The sequence below is a fragment of the Microcaecilia unicolor genome, chromosome 7 (genome assembly GCF_901765095.1).
Source record: "Microcaecilia unicolor chromosome 7, aMicUni1.1, whole genome shotgun sequence".
Lineage (NCBI taxonomy): Eukaryota > Metazoa > Chordata > Amphibia > Gymnophiona > Siphonopidae > Microcaecilia > Microcaecilia unicolor.
This window is the reverse complement of record NC_044037.1, coordinates 179,010,942-179,026,043: the sequence shown is the minus strand read 5'-3', so window position 1 is coordinate 179,026,043 and position 15,102 is coordinate 179,010,942. Positions and strand designations below refer to the sequence as shown.

The window sequence follows — 15,102 nt, the reverse complement described above, 5'->3', positions numbered from 1 at the left end:
TGCACAAAGTACTCAAGGTGCAGTCTCACCATGGAGCAATACAGAGGCTTTATGATATTCGTTGTGTTATTCTATAATAGTAAAAGAGGCCCGTTTCGAACAGAAAGGAAACGGGCGCTAGCAAGGTTCTAGGGCCCCCCTCCCCCTCTCCCCTCTCTCTCGTCTCAGGGCCCCCCTCTCCCCTCTCTCGTCTTAGGGCCCCCCTCCCCCTCTCCCCTCTCTCTCGTCTCAGGACCCCCTCCCCCTCTCTCTCTTGTCTCAGGACCCCCCCTCTATTCGCGCCCCTCCTCTCCTCCGATTTCCGCCGCCCAGGACCTCCCTGCGAGTGCAAGGAAGACGTGTGCTGTTTTAAAAGTTTTACCTCCTGCTCGACCGCCAACACTGAAGTGCAGCAAGTACAGACGCCGCTTCAGACAGGCTGTGGTTTCAGCTGTTCATCTGGTCCTGCTCTCATTTCCTGTTTGCGGAAACTGAGAGTGATTGCGATTGCCTGTGGTTGGTCCCTTCTCCTTCTGACGTTGCGTTTCTTTCCCTGGCAACTATACAGAGTTCCCTCGAGGGCGGGGCAGTGATCGGGAGTGCGATTACGAACACTACACGGCTTCACTGCCACACTGCTACGGAGTCAGCTTCAGAACGTTGGAGGTGCGAATTATTATATTAGATTCCTTTCCTAGTAATTCTTAACATTGCTTTTTTGGCTGCCACCACACACACAGCAGGAGATTTCAATGTGTTTCCCACAATTATATTTAGGGGGGAGGTCATCAAGCTGCATTAGGGCTCTTTATTTGCCTCTTAATGCATATTCAAGGACACCAATGCATGTTTGATTACCATTATCATGGTGATAACCAAGTTGCCATGGTATATAATACTGAGATGCAAAACATGCAAATTCATGTAAAGCAGCTCATTATTGTATAATTCTATAATGTGCAAACTGGGGTTATGTTATTTTACTGTCCCAGGAACATCAAGCCTCAAAGTAGCCAGAGGCTCCTGGGCCACATCATAAAGGGGCAGTGGTGCTGTATTCCCCTCCCCCCCTCTCCTGATCTGAATCTCCAGTGCCCAAAGGTCACCCCCACATTCCCCCGGAGGCCTACTGGCACAAATCTAGTAATCTACTTTGCCTCAGGGCAGGAGTGAGACACTATCTGCAATATGGTGCTCCTAGCAGTAGTCTTGTGGTACTCTAGAGATAAACAAAAAAGGAGGAAGAAGGCAAAATCCTCACGGATGAGTAGACACCATATAAATGAGTGAGGTGAATACAAGGAGGATATTCAAGGACTTTTTTGTAACAACACATCGAAGGACCCAACACAGCATGCATTATGTCACCATCTTTCCAGAGTTGTTATCGCAAAGCAGAGCAGTAGCGGCTGATTCACATACGGGTTGGATAACCCCTTAGGCAGGCTCACACCGAAACATGGCTTGCAACCAGCATTTATTCATTTACTGCACTAGTCAGCAGGCTGTGGTACTGTGATCACAGGAGCCAACACTGTGGATGCTTAAGCACCCCCAATATTGAACAAACTCCTTGACAGTCTCCATGGAGAGGTAGTTTCTGTTGAGTTTAGCACCCCCAATAAGTTTTTGAAAAGTTGATTCCTGTGACCGCACTACTGCAGGTTGGTAACTCCCATGGAAAATCAAAGTGCCATAAAAACTCACATTTTAACGCATCTTGATAACTTCCAACTTTTAGAAAAATCATTGGTCCCAGTACAGATCATAAGAATAGCCATACAGAATCAGACCAATGGTCCATCTAGCCCAGTACCTGACTGAATCCCAATTAGTATGTTTCATGCTATTGATTCCAGGGACAAGTAGTGGCTTTCCCTATGTCTATTTCAATAGCACACTCCACTGCATGCAAACCTCTCTCATGAATGTTCATTGTGGGTATCCTAAAAACCTGACTGGCTGGGGTGCCTCCAGGACCAGGTTTGGGAATCACTGCTGTAAATGTTATCAGTGATATTCAGTTATATATAAAAAGTTTTCTCCGAGGACAAGCAGGATGCTTGTTCTCACATGTGGGTCGACGTCCGCGTTGGCCCAGGAAACGGAGCAAATTTTTTGCCCAGAGTCCTCGTCCGCGACGAAGTAACAGGATCTTTTTTGATCTCCTTGTTTTTTGGCCCAGGAACTAGAGCCTGACGACTTTTTTGTCATTTTCTTAAAAAAAAAAAAATTATTACCTGTAGTTTCTTTTAGTTTTTGACTTATTTTTAAGTTTACTTTCTTTTTCGACGCCGTGCGGTTGGGTTTCTCCCTTTTTGTGCCCTTCGCGTGGTTTGATTTCGCTGAAGCCGTTTCTCCGTCCATGTCATTGAGGACACCCAGTGGCTTCAAACGTTGTACTCAGTGCAACCGGACCATCTCAGGTACCAATACCCACATCTGGTGTATCCAGTGCCATGGGCCTGACCATAGCCCAGCTGCTTGTAGTCTGGGTCTTCGTATGAAGAAACGGGCCCAAGTGTCTGGAAGCCCAACGAGAAAAGCTTTTTTGGGTTCAGTCCGGTCCTTCAACATCAGTACCGAGGTCGGCAGCATCGACATCGACAGGAGCATCAACGTCGGGAGGAGAGGTAATGGGTTGTGGGATCTCAACGTTGTTCTCACCCAGCTGATGAAAGCTCCTTTTGAGCCACTGAATTCCTGCCATCTTAAGTACTTGACCTGGAAGGTCGTTTTCTTGGTGGCTGTTACTTCAGCTCGTAGGGTCAGTGAGCTTCAGGCCTTGGTAGTGCATGCACCTTATATCAAGTTTCATCATAACAGAGTAGTCCTCCGCACGCACCCTATGTTCCTGCCAAAGGTGGTGTCGGAGTTCCATCTGAACCAGTCAGTTGTCTTGCCAACATTTTTTCCCCATCCTCATACCCACCCTGGTGAAAGCAGTTTGCATACCTTGGACTGCAAGAGAGTATTGGCCTTTTACGTGGAGCGGACAAAGCCCTTCAGACAGTCCACCCAGTTGTTTGTTTCTTTCAACCCCAACAGGAGAGGAGTCGCCAACGGAAAATGCACAATCTCCAGTTGGCTAGCGGATTGCATTTCCTTCACTTATGCCCAAGTTGGGCTAACTCTAGAGGGCCATGTCACGACTCATAATGTTAGAGCCACGGCTGCGTCAGTGGCTCACTTGAAGTCAGCCTCCATTGAAGAGATTTGCAAGGCTGCAACGTTGTCATCAGTCCACACATTCATATCTCACTACTGCCTTCAGCAGGATACCTGACGCGACAATCGGTTTGGGCAGTCAGTGCTGCAGAATCTGTTCGGGGTTTAGAATCCAACTCCCCCCCACCAGGCCCATTTTTGTTCTGTTCCAGGCTGCACTCTCAGTTAGTTGTGTATGGTTTCAGGTCAATCTAAGTTATGTCCTCACCGTTGCGAGGCCCAATTGACCAATGTTCATTGTTTTGAGTGAGCCTGGGGTGCTAGGGATACCCCACATGTGAGAACAAGCAACCTGCTTGTCCTCGGAGAAAGCGAAGATACTTACCTGTAGCAGGTATTCTCGAAGGACAGCAGGCTGATTGTTCTCACAAACCCACCCAACTCCCCTTTGGAGTTGTTACTAGTTTGTTGTATGCTTTTTGATTTAACTAAGGGGCACGCTCACGTGACGGGCGGGAAGTTGTCCATGCATCATTCACGCACCAGAAGACTCTGGACAAAACTTTTTATTTTTGCTTCAAAAAATTTGCTCCGTTTCCTGGGCCAACGCAGACATCGACCCACATGTGAGAACTATCAGCCTGCTGTCCTCAGAGAATACCTGCTACAGGTAAGTATCTTCGCTTTATAAACCACCATTCTGGCTAAAAGGATGCCCAAAGTAGCGTGCAATATAGAAATATATTTATTTGCTTTTGTGTAAGTTATATGCTGAGGAAATATGGGAAATATTTGATCTGCTAGTAATTCTTGCTTTGCTTTATTTGTACTTTGGCTTAGTGTACCTTTAGTTGGATATGCCAGAGTAGTCAAGATGTTAGAATAAACTTTTGTTATAGTAATTCCAGCTTTTGTAGCCTATAGTTTTATGGAGACATTTCTTTGTTTTTATAGGGTGGGAAAAATGCTTTTGTGTCAACCACTCCTCACAGACTAAGGAAAAGGCTAACAGGTTGGTACTACCTTTTATCACGTGAAGAAAATTTAGATTGTTCAAAATAATTATATATTTTTGTTTAGATTATCCCAAAAATGCACTGTTCTGTTGTGTATTTGCTGGTAAGGTACAGGTGATGAATTTTACTCCGTGTTAAGCAGACATATAGTATCTTCACATCAGTCAGATTTTGATCCATGATTTTGGTCTGGCAAAATACGAATTCTATAGCCAGTGGTGACCCATCAAGAAATCTTTGGGTCCTGCACTTTTCAGGTGATCTTTTGAGCATAATTCTCAATAGATTAATTATGTCTGCATTTATTAAAATTTTGCTATACTGGCTAGCTAAGAAATGTAACGGTTGTTTACAAATACAGATCAACTAAGAACAAGAAAAGAATTACATATATTAAGATAGGAAAAAGTTTCAATCATCTCAGATACATACATTCCCTCATCAAACAGAGCTGTATCAGAAATTATCAGGTACACTTCAATCTTCCCTCTCAGCTAGCAAGACCTAAGTTCCAAAAGCATATACAAATAGGTTTTCAGCATAGTTATACATTTTAAATTTGTTGCCAATGCTGGCCATTATCAGTTTTGCAAAACTGTGATTTTTTCCTCACCCTTCATTGAAAAATCATCAGGCAGATCATGTGACTCTCATTTTCCTAGCTTTCACTGTCCTTCCTTCCTTGAAACCCTAGGGCACACTCTCACTCAAAGAGGTTTAATTGACAGGAGACGGTGGGAGTGTGCTTGGCCCATTATCTGGCCTGAAGCCAGTTAGTGGAGTTTGCCACCATATTGAATCACCCAAAACAAGAGCAAACGGTTATTAGAAATAAGGACTGCCTATGCGTGGCTTGGTGTGGACCAATAATTTGCTTTGTTTTGAGTTTATCAAGATGCGACTGTCAACAGATGAGGTAGTGCATTTACATTATGCTGATACACAAGCTACTTCTTTCGTCTCAGCAGGAATTTCATTATGGAACGCTCTCCTTGGACATCTTCGCCTTTGTTGATAGTGTGGTGCAGTTTAAAAAATTATTGAAGACTAGACTGTTTGTGGCTGAGCTTTTCTGAACATTTTGTTGATGTTCTGAAGAATTTGTCATAATGTATGCTGATATGTACTGTTTTTGTGCTATGACGTGTATTGGATTGTGAATGTATTCTTGGAAACCACCTAGTTTTAGGTGGTCTATAAATTTTTAAATAAATAATATAAATATGGCATCTTTGGCTTCAGCCTTGTCATGTGATGCCATCTCCTGTCAATTAAACCTCCTTGTTCTCACCTTGCTGTGCTTCCTCCCACCTTCCACACATAGCACACTCCCTTTGCTTTGCCCCCTCCCACAAGATGCACTCCCCTTGTTTTGCCCCCTCCCACAAGACACACTCCTCTTGCTTTGTCCACCTTCTACAAGACACATCAGTTTGTTCTGACTGCTCCCCCCCCCCCCCCCCAGTGCCCATGCAGCCAGCATTGGCTGCAGCGCTGTCCCCTCCCCTGCAAAAATCACATAGGAGGAGGAGCAGGAAGTGAAGTCCTGCACACTGGGTCACTTCCTCTTCCTCTGTCTGCTTAAGGTCCAGCTGTGTATATGAACTGCGCAGTTGTTGTCTGGTCTAAGTCAGCAGAGGAATGGAAGTAACCCAGTGTGCAGGGCTTCACTTCCTGCTCCTCCTGCCACATGATCTTTATAGGAGAAGGGGAGAGAGCAGCCGATGCCATTCTGTGGGGGTGAGGAATTCTGCACTACGCAGAGTTCCCTCAGGAGTACAATATGTAGTTGTATACAGTTTGCATGTAAATAATGATTTTGCCACTTATTTCCCAATTTTAAGTGTGTTTTGTTTAGTTATTTTAATAGGGAAATCTAGTGCACACTAAATTTAATGTTCACTGACTAATTAAGGTATGATAAGTCAATTAGTGTGCATTAATTTAGTGACTAACCAACCAAATGCACATTAAAGAACTCTTTGTTCCTTGTGGTCATGTACATTTTGCAGAATCTTTTTCTTAGGCCTGAGGGTGAAAGCTAGAGGGCAGCCAGCTGCAGAACACCTAGGACAAGGGTGGGCAACCTTGGTCCTTGAAGGCCGCAACTCAGTCGGGTTTTCAGTTTTTCCCCAATGAATATACATGAGATCTATTTGCATGCATTGCCTCCATTGTATGCAAATAGATCTACTACTACCAGTGGCGTAGCCACAGGTGGGCCTGGGTGGGCCAGGGCCCACCCACTTAGGGCTCAGGCCCATCCAACAGTAGCACATGGTAATGAAAATGCTGCTCTCCACAATACTGGCACCTTCGCATGCTCAGTTTTCAGCGCATGCCTGCTGCAGACTACCAAGGTGGAGACTGGAGAGACGCATTTTCCCACCAGCTGAGATATTTTTTTGATGTGGGGGTGGGAGAGAGAAAACATTTGGTGCCCTCCCACTTCTTGCCTAGGCCTACCCAAAATCTGCTGTCTGACTACGCCCCTGACTACTACTACTACTTATCATTTCTATAGCGCTACTAGACATACGCAGCGCTGTACACTTGAACATGAAGAGACAGTCCCTGCTCGAAAGAGCTTACAATCTAATTAGGACAGACAAACAAGAGATAAGGGAATATTAAAATGAGGATGATGAAATAAGGATTCTGAACAAGTGAAAAAGGGTTAGGAGTTAAAAGCAGCATCAAAAAGGTGGGCTTTTAGCTTAGATTTGAAGACGGCCAGAGATGGAGCTTGACGTACCGGCTCAGGAAGTCTATTCCAGGCATATGGTGCAGCAAGATAAAAGGAAAGGAGTTTGGAGTTAGCAGTGAAGGAGAAGGGTGCAGATAAGAGAGATTTACCCAGTGAACGGAGTTCCCGGGGAGGAATGTAGGGAGAGATGAGAGTGGAGAAGTACTGAGGAGCTGCACAGTGAATGCACTTATAAGTCAATAAGAGGAGTTTGAACTGTATGCGGAAAGATAGGAAGCCAGTGAAGTGACTTGAGGAGAGGGCTAATATGAGCATAACGATGTGGTTTAATGCTCTGAGAATGACCTGGCCTGTTTGTTCCATCTTTCCCTCTCGTGAATGCAGTTCAGAGGACTGGACCGTTACCAGTTCTGTGAAATAATCTTTTTTGCAAATGAACAAAAGCTCAGGGAAACAGTCACCCAGGCCTTTCAAGGATTAGGAAAAGTTGCTTTCAAGGCCTGCTCTAAATGTTCTGGTTTAAAAAAAAAATTATTATTATGTCAAGTACAACTTTGAAAGAAATAATAGCAATGTTAAACATGTTAATTCATCATTAGCTAAGCAATGCTAAAATGAAAATAAGCAAAACCATACAGTCACAAATTGATAGAGGAAACCAAAGAGAAACTCCATGAAGAAATGAAAAATAACAAAGACTAATTAAAAGAAAAGGAACAGAATGCTGCAGATAACACGTGAAAACGTATTTTCAAAGCACTTAGACTTAGACTTACATAATAACCTATGGAACTCTGTAAGTCAAGTCTAAGTGCTTTGAAAATGAGCCCCTGTAATGACCTACCAGTCGAGGATGCCACAGAAAAGACCTTACCCTCTAAAAAGAATAACAGTTGAGCCAGTTCATACAAAATATATCTTTTCCCTTCGTAGGTAACTGCCCCGGTCTTCTATAGTTCTCAGGCCCCATGATTTATTGGATAAATGAGGGCTTGTGCAGTAAAGGCAGGGACTACAGTCCTGTTACAGCGTATACATTGGAGGAATCCTAAAAACACAACTGTGTTGTGGCCCTGGAGGACCAACCCTCAAATCAAGAAAAAAATAACCAGATCTGAAATCTTTTTATCCTTTGTACACTGCTATATTTTAGTGCACTAAGCTGTGGAATAGAATATTAAAATTCAAAGATTTCTGTTAGAACTTCTGTGGAACAGAACAAAGTACTTTAAAATGGATATTATATATTGGTGAAACACAGAATAGTGAGATACATTTCCATTTGATGGGTATTGACGTCGGTATAGGTTTACTGTAAGAAGGTCCTATTCCAATGCCTCTGAAAGCAGTTCCTGTATCACTGTGTTCCTTTTGAAACTGAGGAGGCAATTCTATTACATGGCACCACCATTTAGATGCAAAATTTAAGTGGGTAGTGCACCCACTCTATACCAGTACTTATGCCATTATAGAATACCAGCGTAAGTCAGCATCAGTGCACCTACGTTTAGGTGCTAACATTTATGACAGGTCTATAACTGGTGAAAGTGTTAGCACCTAAACACGACGTTTATGCATGTAATTCAGTGTTCTGTAAACACTAAGTGTGTAAATGCCAGCCCTGACTATGCCCTTCTCACGTCCCTCCCCTTTGCATTCTCCCCTGACAGTTAAGTACTAAGATATTTTAGAATGTAGTTCATACTGGTAAGGTGCATTACTGCCATTTACATTTGTAAATAGTAGTATTCTCTAAATTTAAGTGTGGAAATTGTAGGCAACCTATTATAGAATGAGGAGGTGAGAGAAAGTGCGTCTATGCTTCAGCTGGGTCTCCTAAACAGCACTTTTGGTTTCTCTGTAAAACACTGCAAAACATAATCGCCAAATCTTATTTTTAGCTCCAGATTTGTATTCTGAAAGTGAGAGTGAGTATTCTGCTTCAAATTCTGAAGAGGAATTGGCAGAGGAACTAGATGAGACCGTTGAAGTCTTAGAACCAAAAGCGCAGACCAAAGCAAGGCTAACATTTGCTTCCAACAAAACACCAGCTAAAAGATCCAAGAGAGGTGCCACAGTGAGTGAAATGTAATTATTTTCCTCTCCCCCCCCCCCCCCCCCCCCCCCCCCCCCCCCCCATCACTGGATGTTAGTGCCCAAAACAGTACAGTCATTTATGATTTCCTATTTTTGTTTATGAAATATTCAGGTCAGCATAGTCTTCCTTATTTCCACTGTGAGGCAAGTAGAAAGGTCTGATCAGAACTTTCAGGCTGTATTTAAAAATGAAAATATGTGTGTCCTTTGACTTTGAAAATCCACTGTCATCCATGGAGTGGAAGTACCTGTGTATTTTTCACCAGTGTGGCCATAAAATTACCCCCATAGCAATAGCGTAGCAAGAACAACATTGGGGGGTGGGGGGAGCTACACTGACCATGGCTAGGCACTAAACACCCCACCTCCCCTTTCCTTTTCCCTCCTCACTCCAAATTAAAATTACCTTTGCTGGCAGGAATCCCCAAGCCCCATCAGCTGTAGAAATCCAGAGCCACCCAGATCACCTAAAGCATTGCTGTCAGCAGTTCAAATTGCCACTGCTGTCTGCACTGTGAGCATGCTCAGTTCTTGCACAAGAATTGAGCATGCTCACAATGCAGTCAGCAGTGGCAGTTTGAGCTACTGATGGTCACACTTTAGTGATCTGGGTGGGTTCTGGATTTCTACAGCTGGCAGGGCTTAGGAATCCCTGCCAGCTACAGAAAGGTATATCTGGCTGATGGGCGGGCCTGAGGCAAAAAAAAAAAAAGTGTTATGCCCCTGCCCCCTAGCATCCATGGGGAAGAAACTTGGTGTTCTGAGGAGAATAGGTACAAGAAGACTTACTTTATGGCTTTGTAAGTGGATAGGATTTGTTTTCTTGGAGGAAAAAAGAGCAGATATAAAGGAAATCATTTAAGTATTTATCAGTGTCATTGGAAAGGTAGTGCTAGATGAGGCTCCCTTTGTTTGAGATTTAGATTTGTATTTTGGCTACCGAAATTAGCATGAAAACATTTAATGTCATTGTTGTGTCCTACTATCTGTCTTCTTCAGAGTGACCTGGTGGAAAACTATTTTGAAGCTCACAGCAGTTCAAAGGTGCTCACTTCTGATCGAACATTGCAAAAACTGCAGACACCTAAGTTGGATCAGGTTTGTGTGCTGTGCAGGTTGAACTTTAATATTAATAATATACTGCTTTTCATGGTAAAACCAACCCAAGAGGTGTGCATGAGGGCTCTTATTTGAGTAGCTGTGATATAGGCATTACTGGAGCATGACACTTTGGGCCCTGTTTACTAAGACGTGCTAGCGTTTTTAGTGTGCACCTAAAGTTAGCGTGCTCTAAATGCTAGACACCCATAGATTCCTATTCCTATGGGTGTCTTTAGCGTGCGCTAAAAACAATACCGCACCCTTTAATATCTAGCAGTGAAGGTATGGGATGGGATTCCATACCAGATAAAGTCTACTTTTTCTTCTCCGAGGACAAGCAGGCTGCTTGTTCTCACTGATGGGTGACGTCCACGGCAGCCCCTCCAATCGGAAACTTCACTAGCAAAGGCCTTTGCTAGCTCTTGCGTGCCCATGCGCACCGCGCATGCGCGGCCGTCTTCCCGCCTGAACCGGCTCATGTTCGTCAGTCTTCTTTTGTCCGCGCTCGGGACGGTCGTGTTTTGCCGCCGTTTCGTGCCCCTCAAGTTGACCCTCGCGCGTCTTTGCGATTTCGCTAAAAAAAAAAAAAAAAGAGACCTTGGTCTTTGTCCCTTCCCGTGTGTCCAGTTTGTTTCCCCGGCGTAAGTTTCCTTTCGCTTTCGGGGTAGGTCTTTTTTGTGGCCTCAGTACGGGTTTTTTCTCTCTCCCTTATTTTTGATGCCCTTCGTCACCATCGCGAATTTTGATTTCGACGGCGTGATTTTTCCGCCCATGTCATCGAAGTCTCCCAGCGGCTTCAAGAAGTGCACCCAGTGCGCCCGGGTAATCTCGCTCACTGATAGGCACGCGTCGTGTCTTCAGTGTGTGGGGGCTGAGCACCGCCTGCAGGCCTGCAGTCTTTGTGCTCTTTTACAGAAGAGGACTCAGGTAGCGAGATTGGCCCAGTGGAACGTGTTGTTCTCGGGCTCTTCGTCAACAACAGCACCGGAGGCATCGAGTGCATCGACATCGACAGCATCAAAGTCTTCGACCTCGGCATCAACTGCATCGACGGCATCGAGGTTTCGACCCTCTGCATCGTTGGTACCGAGACATCGGAAGGCTGCGTCGGCATCGGTGGTACCGGGACCTCCGCTGTTGCTGATGTCGTCAGACGGTGGTGCTTCGACTGGAGTGCAGGTGAGGGCTGTCCATTCCCCTGCTGGTGGCGGTGAGCCTTTGGGTGGGTCTCCTCCTGCCCTGAGGGCTCCTGCGGTACAGCCCCCCCGAGACCGACCTTCTTCGGCCTCGGCCCCGAGGAAGAGACGGTTGGATTCTACGTCCTCCTCGTCGGTACCGGGAAGCTCCGGTGACATGCTTCGTTTGAAGAAATCAAAGAAGCATCGACACCGGTCTCCTTCCCGCATCGGTACCGAGAGCTCTGGGTCGCCGAGGGAGTCGGCACCCAGTAGGCATCGGCACCGGGAGGATCGCTCACCCTCTGTTCAGGAGGTGTCGATGCGCTCCACCTTGGACAGCCCGGAACTGCCTCCACGCCCGGAACAGACTCTGACCTCGACGCCTGCATCGGCTTCCATGTCTTTCTCCACAGCCGCTCTGCACGAGAGTCTCCGGGCAGTTCTCCCGGAGATCCTGGGAGAGCTGTTGCGCCCTTCCCCTACGGTACCGGGGGTGCCTGCGCCACCGGTACCGTCGAGTGAGGCGCCGGCTGGCCCTTTGCCCGGGGTGAGGTCTCCGACATCGGTACCGCTTGCAGCCGCCTCCCAAGAAGACTCCCTGACGACGTTGGTGGAGGGAGCTTCACCGGTGCTGGCGAGGGAGTCTACCTCTCGACGCTCCCACCGTGGCCGTGTTTCCACGGAGTCGAGTCGGGCACGGCTTCAGACACAGGTTCATGAACTTGTGTCTGATACTGATGGTGAGGCCTCATGGGAGGAGGAGGAGGACATCCGATATTTCTCTGACGAGGAGTCTGATGGCCTTCCTTCTGATCCCACTCCCTCCCCTGAAAGGCAGCTTTCTCCTCCCGAGAGTCTGTCTTTCGCGGCCTTTGTCCGGGAGATGTCTACGGCCATCCCCTTCCCGGTGGTCGTGGAGGACGAGCCCAGGGCTGAAATGTTTGAGCTCTTGGACTATCCTTCTCCACCTAAGGAAGCATCCACAGTACCCATGCATCATGTCCTAAAAAAGACATTGCTGGCGAACTGGACCAAGCCTCTAACTAATCCCCACATTCCCAAGAAGATCGAATCCCAGTACCGGATCCATGGGGACCCAGAGCTGATGCGCACTCAGTTGCCTCACGACTCTGGTGTGGTGGATCTGGCCCTAAAGAAGGCTAAGAGTTCTAGGGAGCATGCTTCGGCGCCCCCGGGCAAGGACTCTAGAACCTTAGACTCCTTTGGGAGGAAGGCCTACCATTCTTCTATGCTCGTGGCCAAGATTCAGTCCTACCAGCTCTACACGAGCATCCATATGCGGATAAATGTGCGGCAGTTGGGCTTGGTGGACAAGCTCCCTCCTGAGCAAGCCAAGCCATTTCAGGAGGTGGTCAGGCAGCTGAAGGCGTGCAGAAAATTCCTGGCCAGAGGGGTATATGATACCTTTGATGTTGCGTCCAGGGCCGCTGCTCAAGGTGTGGTGATGCACAGACTCTCATGGCTGCGTGCCTCCGACCTGGAGAATAGGATCCAGCAGCGGATTGCGGACTCCCTTGCCGAGCGGACAACATTTTTGGAGAGAAAGTCGAACAGGTGGTAGAACAGCTCCACCAGCGGGATACCGCTTTCGACAAGTTCTCCCGCCGGCAGCCTTCAGCATCTACCTCCTCAGGTAGACGTTTTTATGGGGGAAGGAGGGCTGTTCCCTACTCTTCTGGTAAGCGTAGGTACAATCCTCCTTCTCGACAGCCTGTGGCCCAGGCTAAGCCCCAGCGCGCTCGCTCTCGTCAGCGTGCGCCTCAGCAAGGCCCCACGCTCCCCAGCAAAAGCAGGGGACGAGCTTTTGACTGGCTCCAGCAGAGCATAGCCGACATCAACGTGTCCGTGCCGGGCGATCTGCCGGTCGGGGGGAGGTTAAAAGATTTTCACCAAAGGTGGCCTCTTATAACCTCCGACCGGTGGGTTCTTCAAATGGTCCGGCAAGGATACACCCTCAATTTGGCCTCAAAGCCTCCAAATTGCCCACCGGGAGCTCAGTCCTACAGCTTCCAGCACAAGCAGGTACTTGCAGAGGAACTCTCCGCCCTTCTCAGTGCCAATGCGGTCGAGCCCGTGCCATCCGGGCAAGAAGGGCTGGGATTCTATTCCAGGTACTTCCTTGTGGAAAAGAAAACAGGGGGGATGCGTCCCATCCTAGACCTAAGGGCCCTGAACAAATATCTGGTCAAGGAAAAGTTCAGGATGCTTTCCCTGGGCACCCTTCTTCCCATGATTCAGGAAAACGATTGGCTATGCTCTCTGGACCTGAAGGACGCCTACACGCACATCCCGATATTGCCAGCTCACAGGCAGTATCTGCGATTTCAGCTGGGCACACGTCACTTCCAGTACTGTGTGCTACCCTTTGGGCTCGCCTCTGCGCCCAAAGTGTTCACGAAGTGCCTGGCTGTAGTAGCAGCAGCGCTTCGCAGGCTGGGAGTGCACGTGTTCCCTTATCTCGACGATTGGCTGGTAAAGGACACATCCGAGGCAGGAGCTCTACAGCCCATGCAGATGACTATTGGACTCCTGGAGCTACTGGGGTTTGTGATAAATTATCCAAAGTCCTATCTTCTCCCAGTACAGAGACTCGAATTCATAGGAGCTCTGCTGGATTCTCGGACGGCTCGTGCCTATCTTCCGGAGACAAGGGCCAACAATCTGTTGTCCCTCGTCTCCCGGGTACAAGCGTCCCAGCAGATCACAGCTCGGCAGATGTTGAGATTGCTTGGCCACATGGCCTCCACAGTTCATGTAACTCCCATGGCTCGTCTTCAAATGCGATCTGCTCAATGGACCCTAGCTTCCCAGTGGTTTCAAGCTGCTGGGGATCTAGAAGACGTGATCCACCTGTCCACGAGTTTTCTCAAATCCCTGTATTGGTGGCCGATTTGGTCCAATTTGACTCTGGGACGCCCTTTCCAAATTCCTCAGCCACAAAAAGTGCTGACTACGGATGCGTCTCTCCTGGGGTGGGGAGCTCATGTCGATGGGCTTCACACCCAGGGAAGCTGGTCCCTTCAGGAACGCGATCTGCAGATCAATCTCCTGGAGTTACGAGCGGTCTGGAATGCTATGAAGGCTTTCAGAGATTGGCTGTCCCACCAAATTATCCAAATTCAGACAGACAACCAGGTTGCCATGTATTACATCAACAAGCAGGGGGGCACCGGATCTCGCCCCCTGTGTCAGGAAGCCGTCGGCATATTGCTCCAAGCCACATATCTGGCAGGCGTAAACAACAGTCTGGCCGACAGGTTGAGCAGGATTATGCAACCTCACGAGTGGTCGCTCACCTCCAGAGTAGTGCGCCAGATCTTCCAGGTAGATCTTCTTGGTAGATCTCTTTGCATCTCGAGCCAACCACAAGGTCCCTCAGTTCTGTTCCAGACTTCAGGCCCACGGCCGACTGGCATCGGATGCCTTCCTCCTGGATTGGGGGACGGCCTGCTGTATGCTTATCCTCCCATACCTCTGGTGGGGAAGACTTTGTTGAAACTCAAGCAAGACCGAGGCACCATGATTCTGATTGCTCATTTTTGGCGGCGTCAGATCTGGTTCCCTCTCCTTCTGGAGTTGTCCTCCGAAGAACCGTGGAGATTTCCGACCCTCATCACCCAGAACGAAGGGGCGCTTCTGCATCCCAACCTCCAGTCTCTGGCTCTCACGGCCTGGATGTTGAGAGCGTAGACTTTGCCTCTTTGGGTCTGTCGGAGGGTGTCTCTCGTGTCTTGCTTGCTTCCAGAAAAGATTCCACTAAGAGGAGTTACTTCTTTTTATGGAGGAGGTTTGCCGTCTGGTGTGACAGCAAGGCCTTAGATCCTCGCTCCTGTCC

The 15,102-nt window shown here is 47.6% G+C and overlaps 1 protein-coding gene across 2 annotated transcripts in view; it reads left to right on the top strand.

Moving 5' to 3' along the window:
• The window catches only part of ORC2 (origin recognition complex subunit 2), a 154,996-nt gene that overhangs the window by 81,557 nt on the left and 58,337 nt on the right, over positions 1-15,102 (top strand). For both annotated transcript variants that reach the window (XM_030209630.1, XM_030209631.1), the window contains exons 7-9: positions 4,102-4,159; positions 8,772-8,947; positions 9,967-10,065. In XM_030209630.1, the coding sequence (XP_030065490.1) occupies positions 4,102-4,159; positions 8,772-8,947; positions 9,967-10,065 (333 nt within the window). The remainder of the gene's footprint in view (positions 1-4,101; positions 4,160-8,771; positions 8,948-9,966; positions 10,066-15,102) is intronic.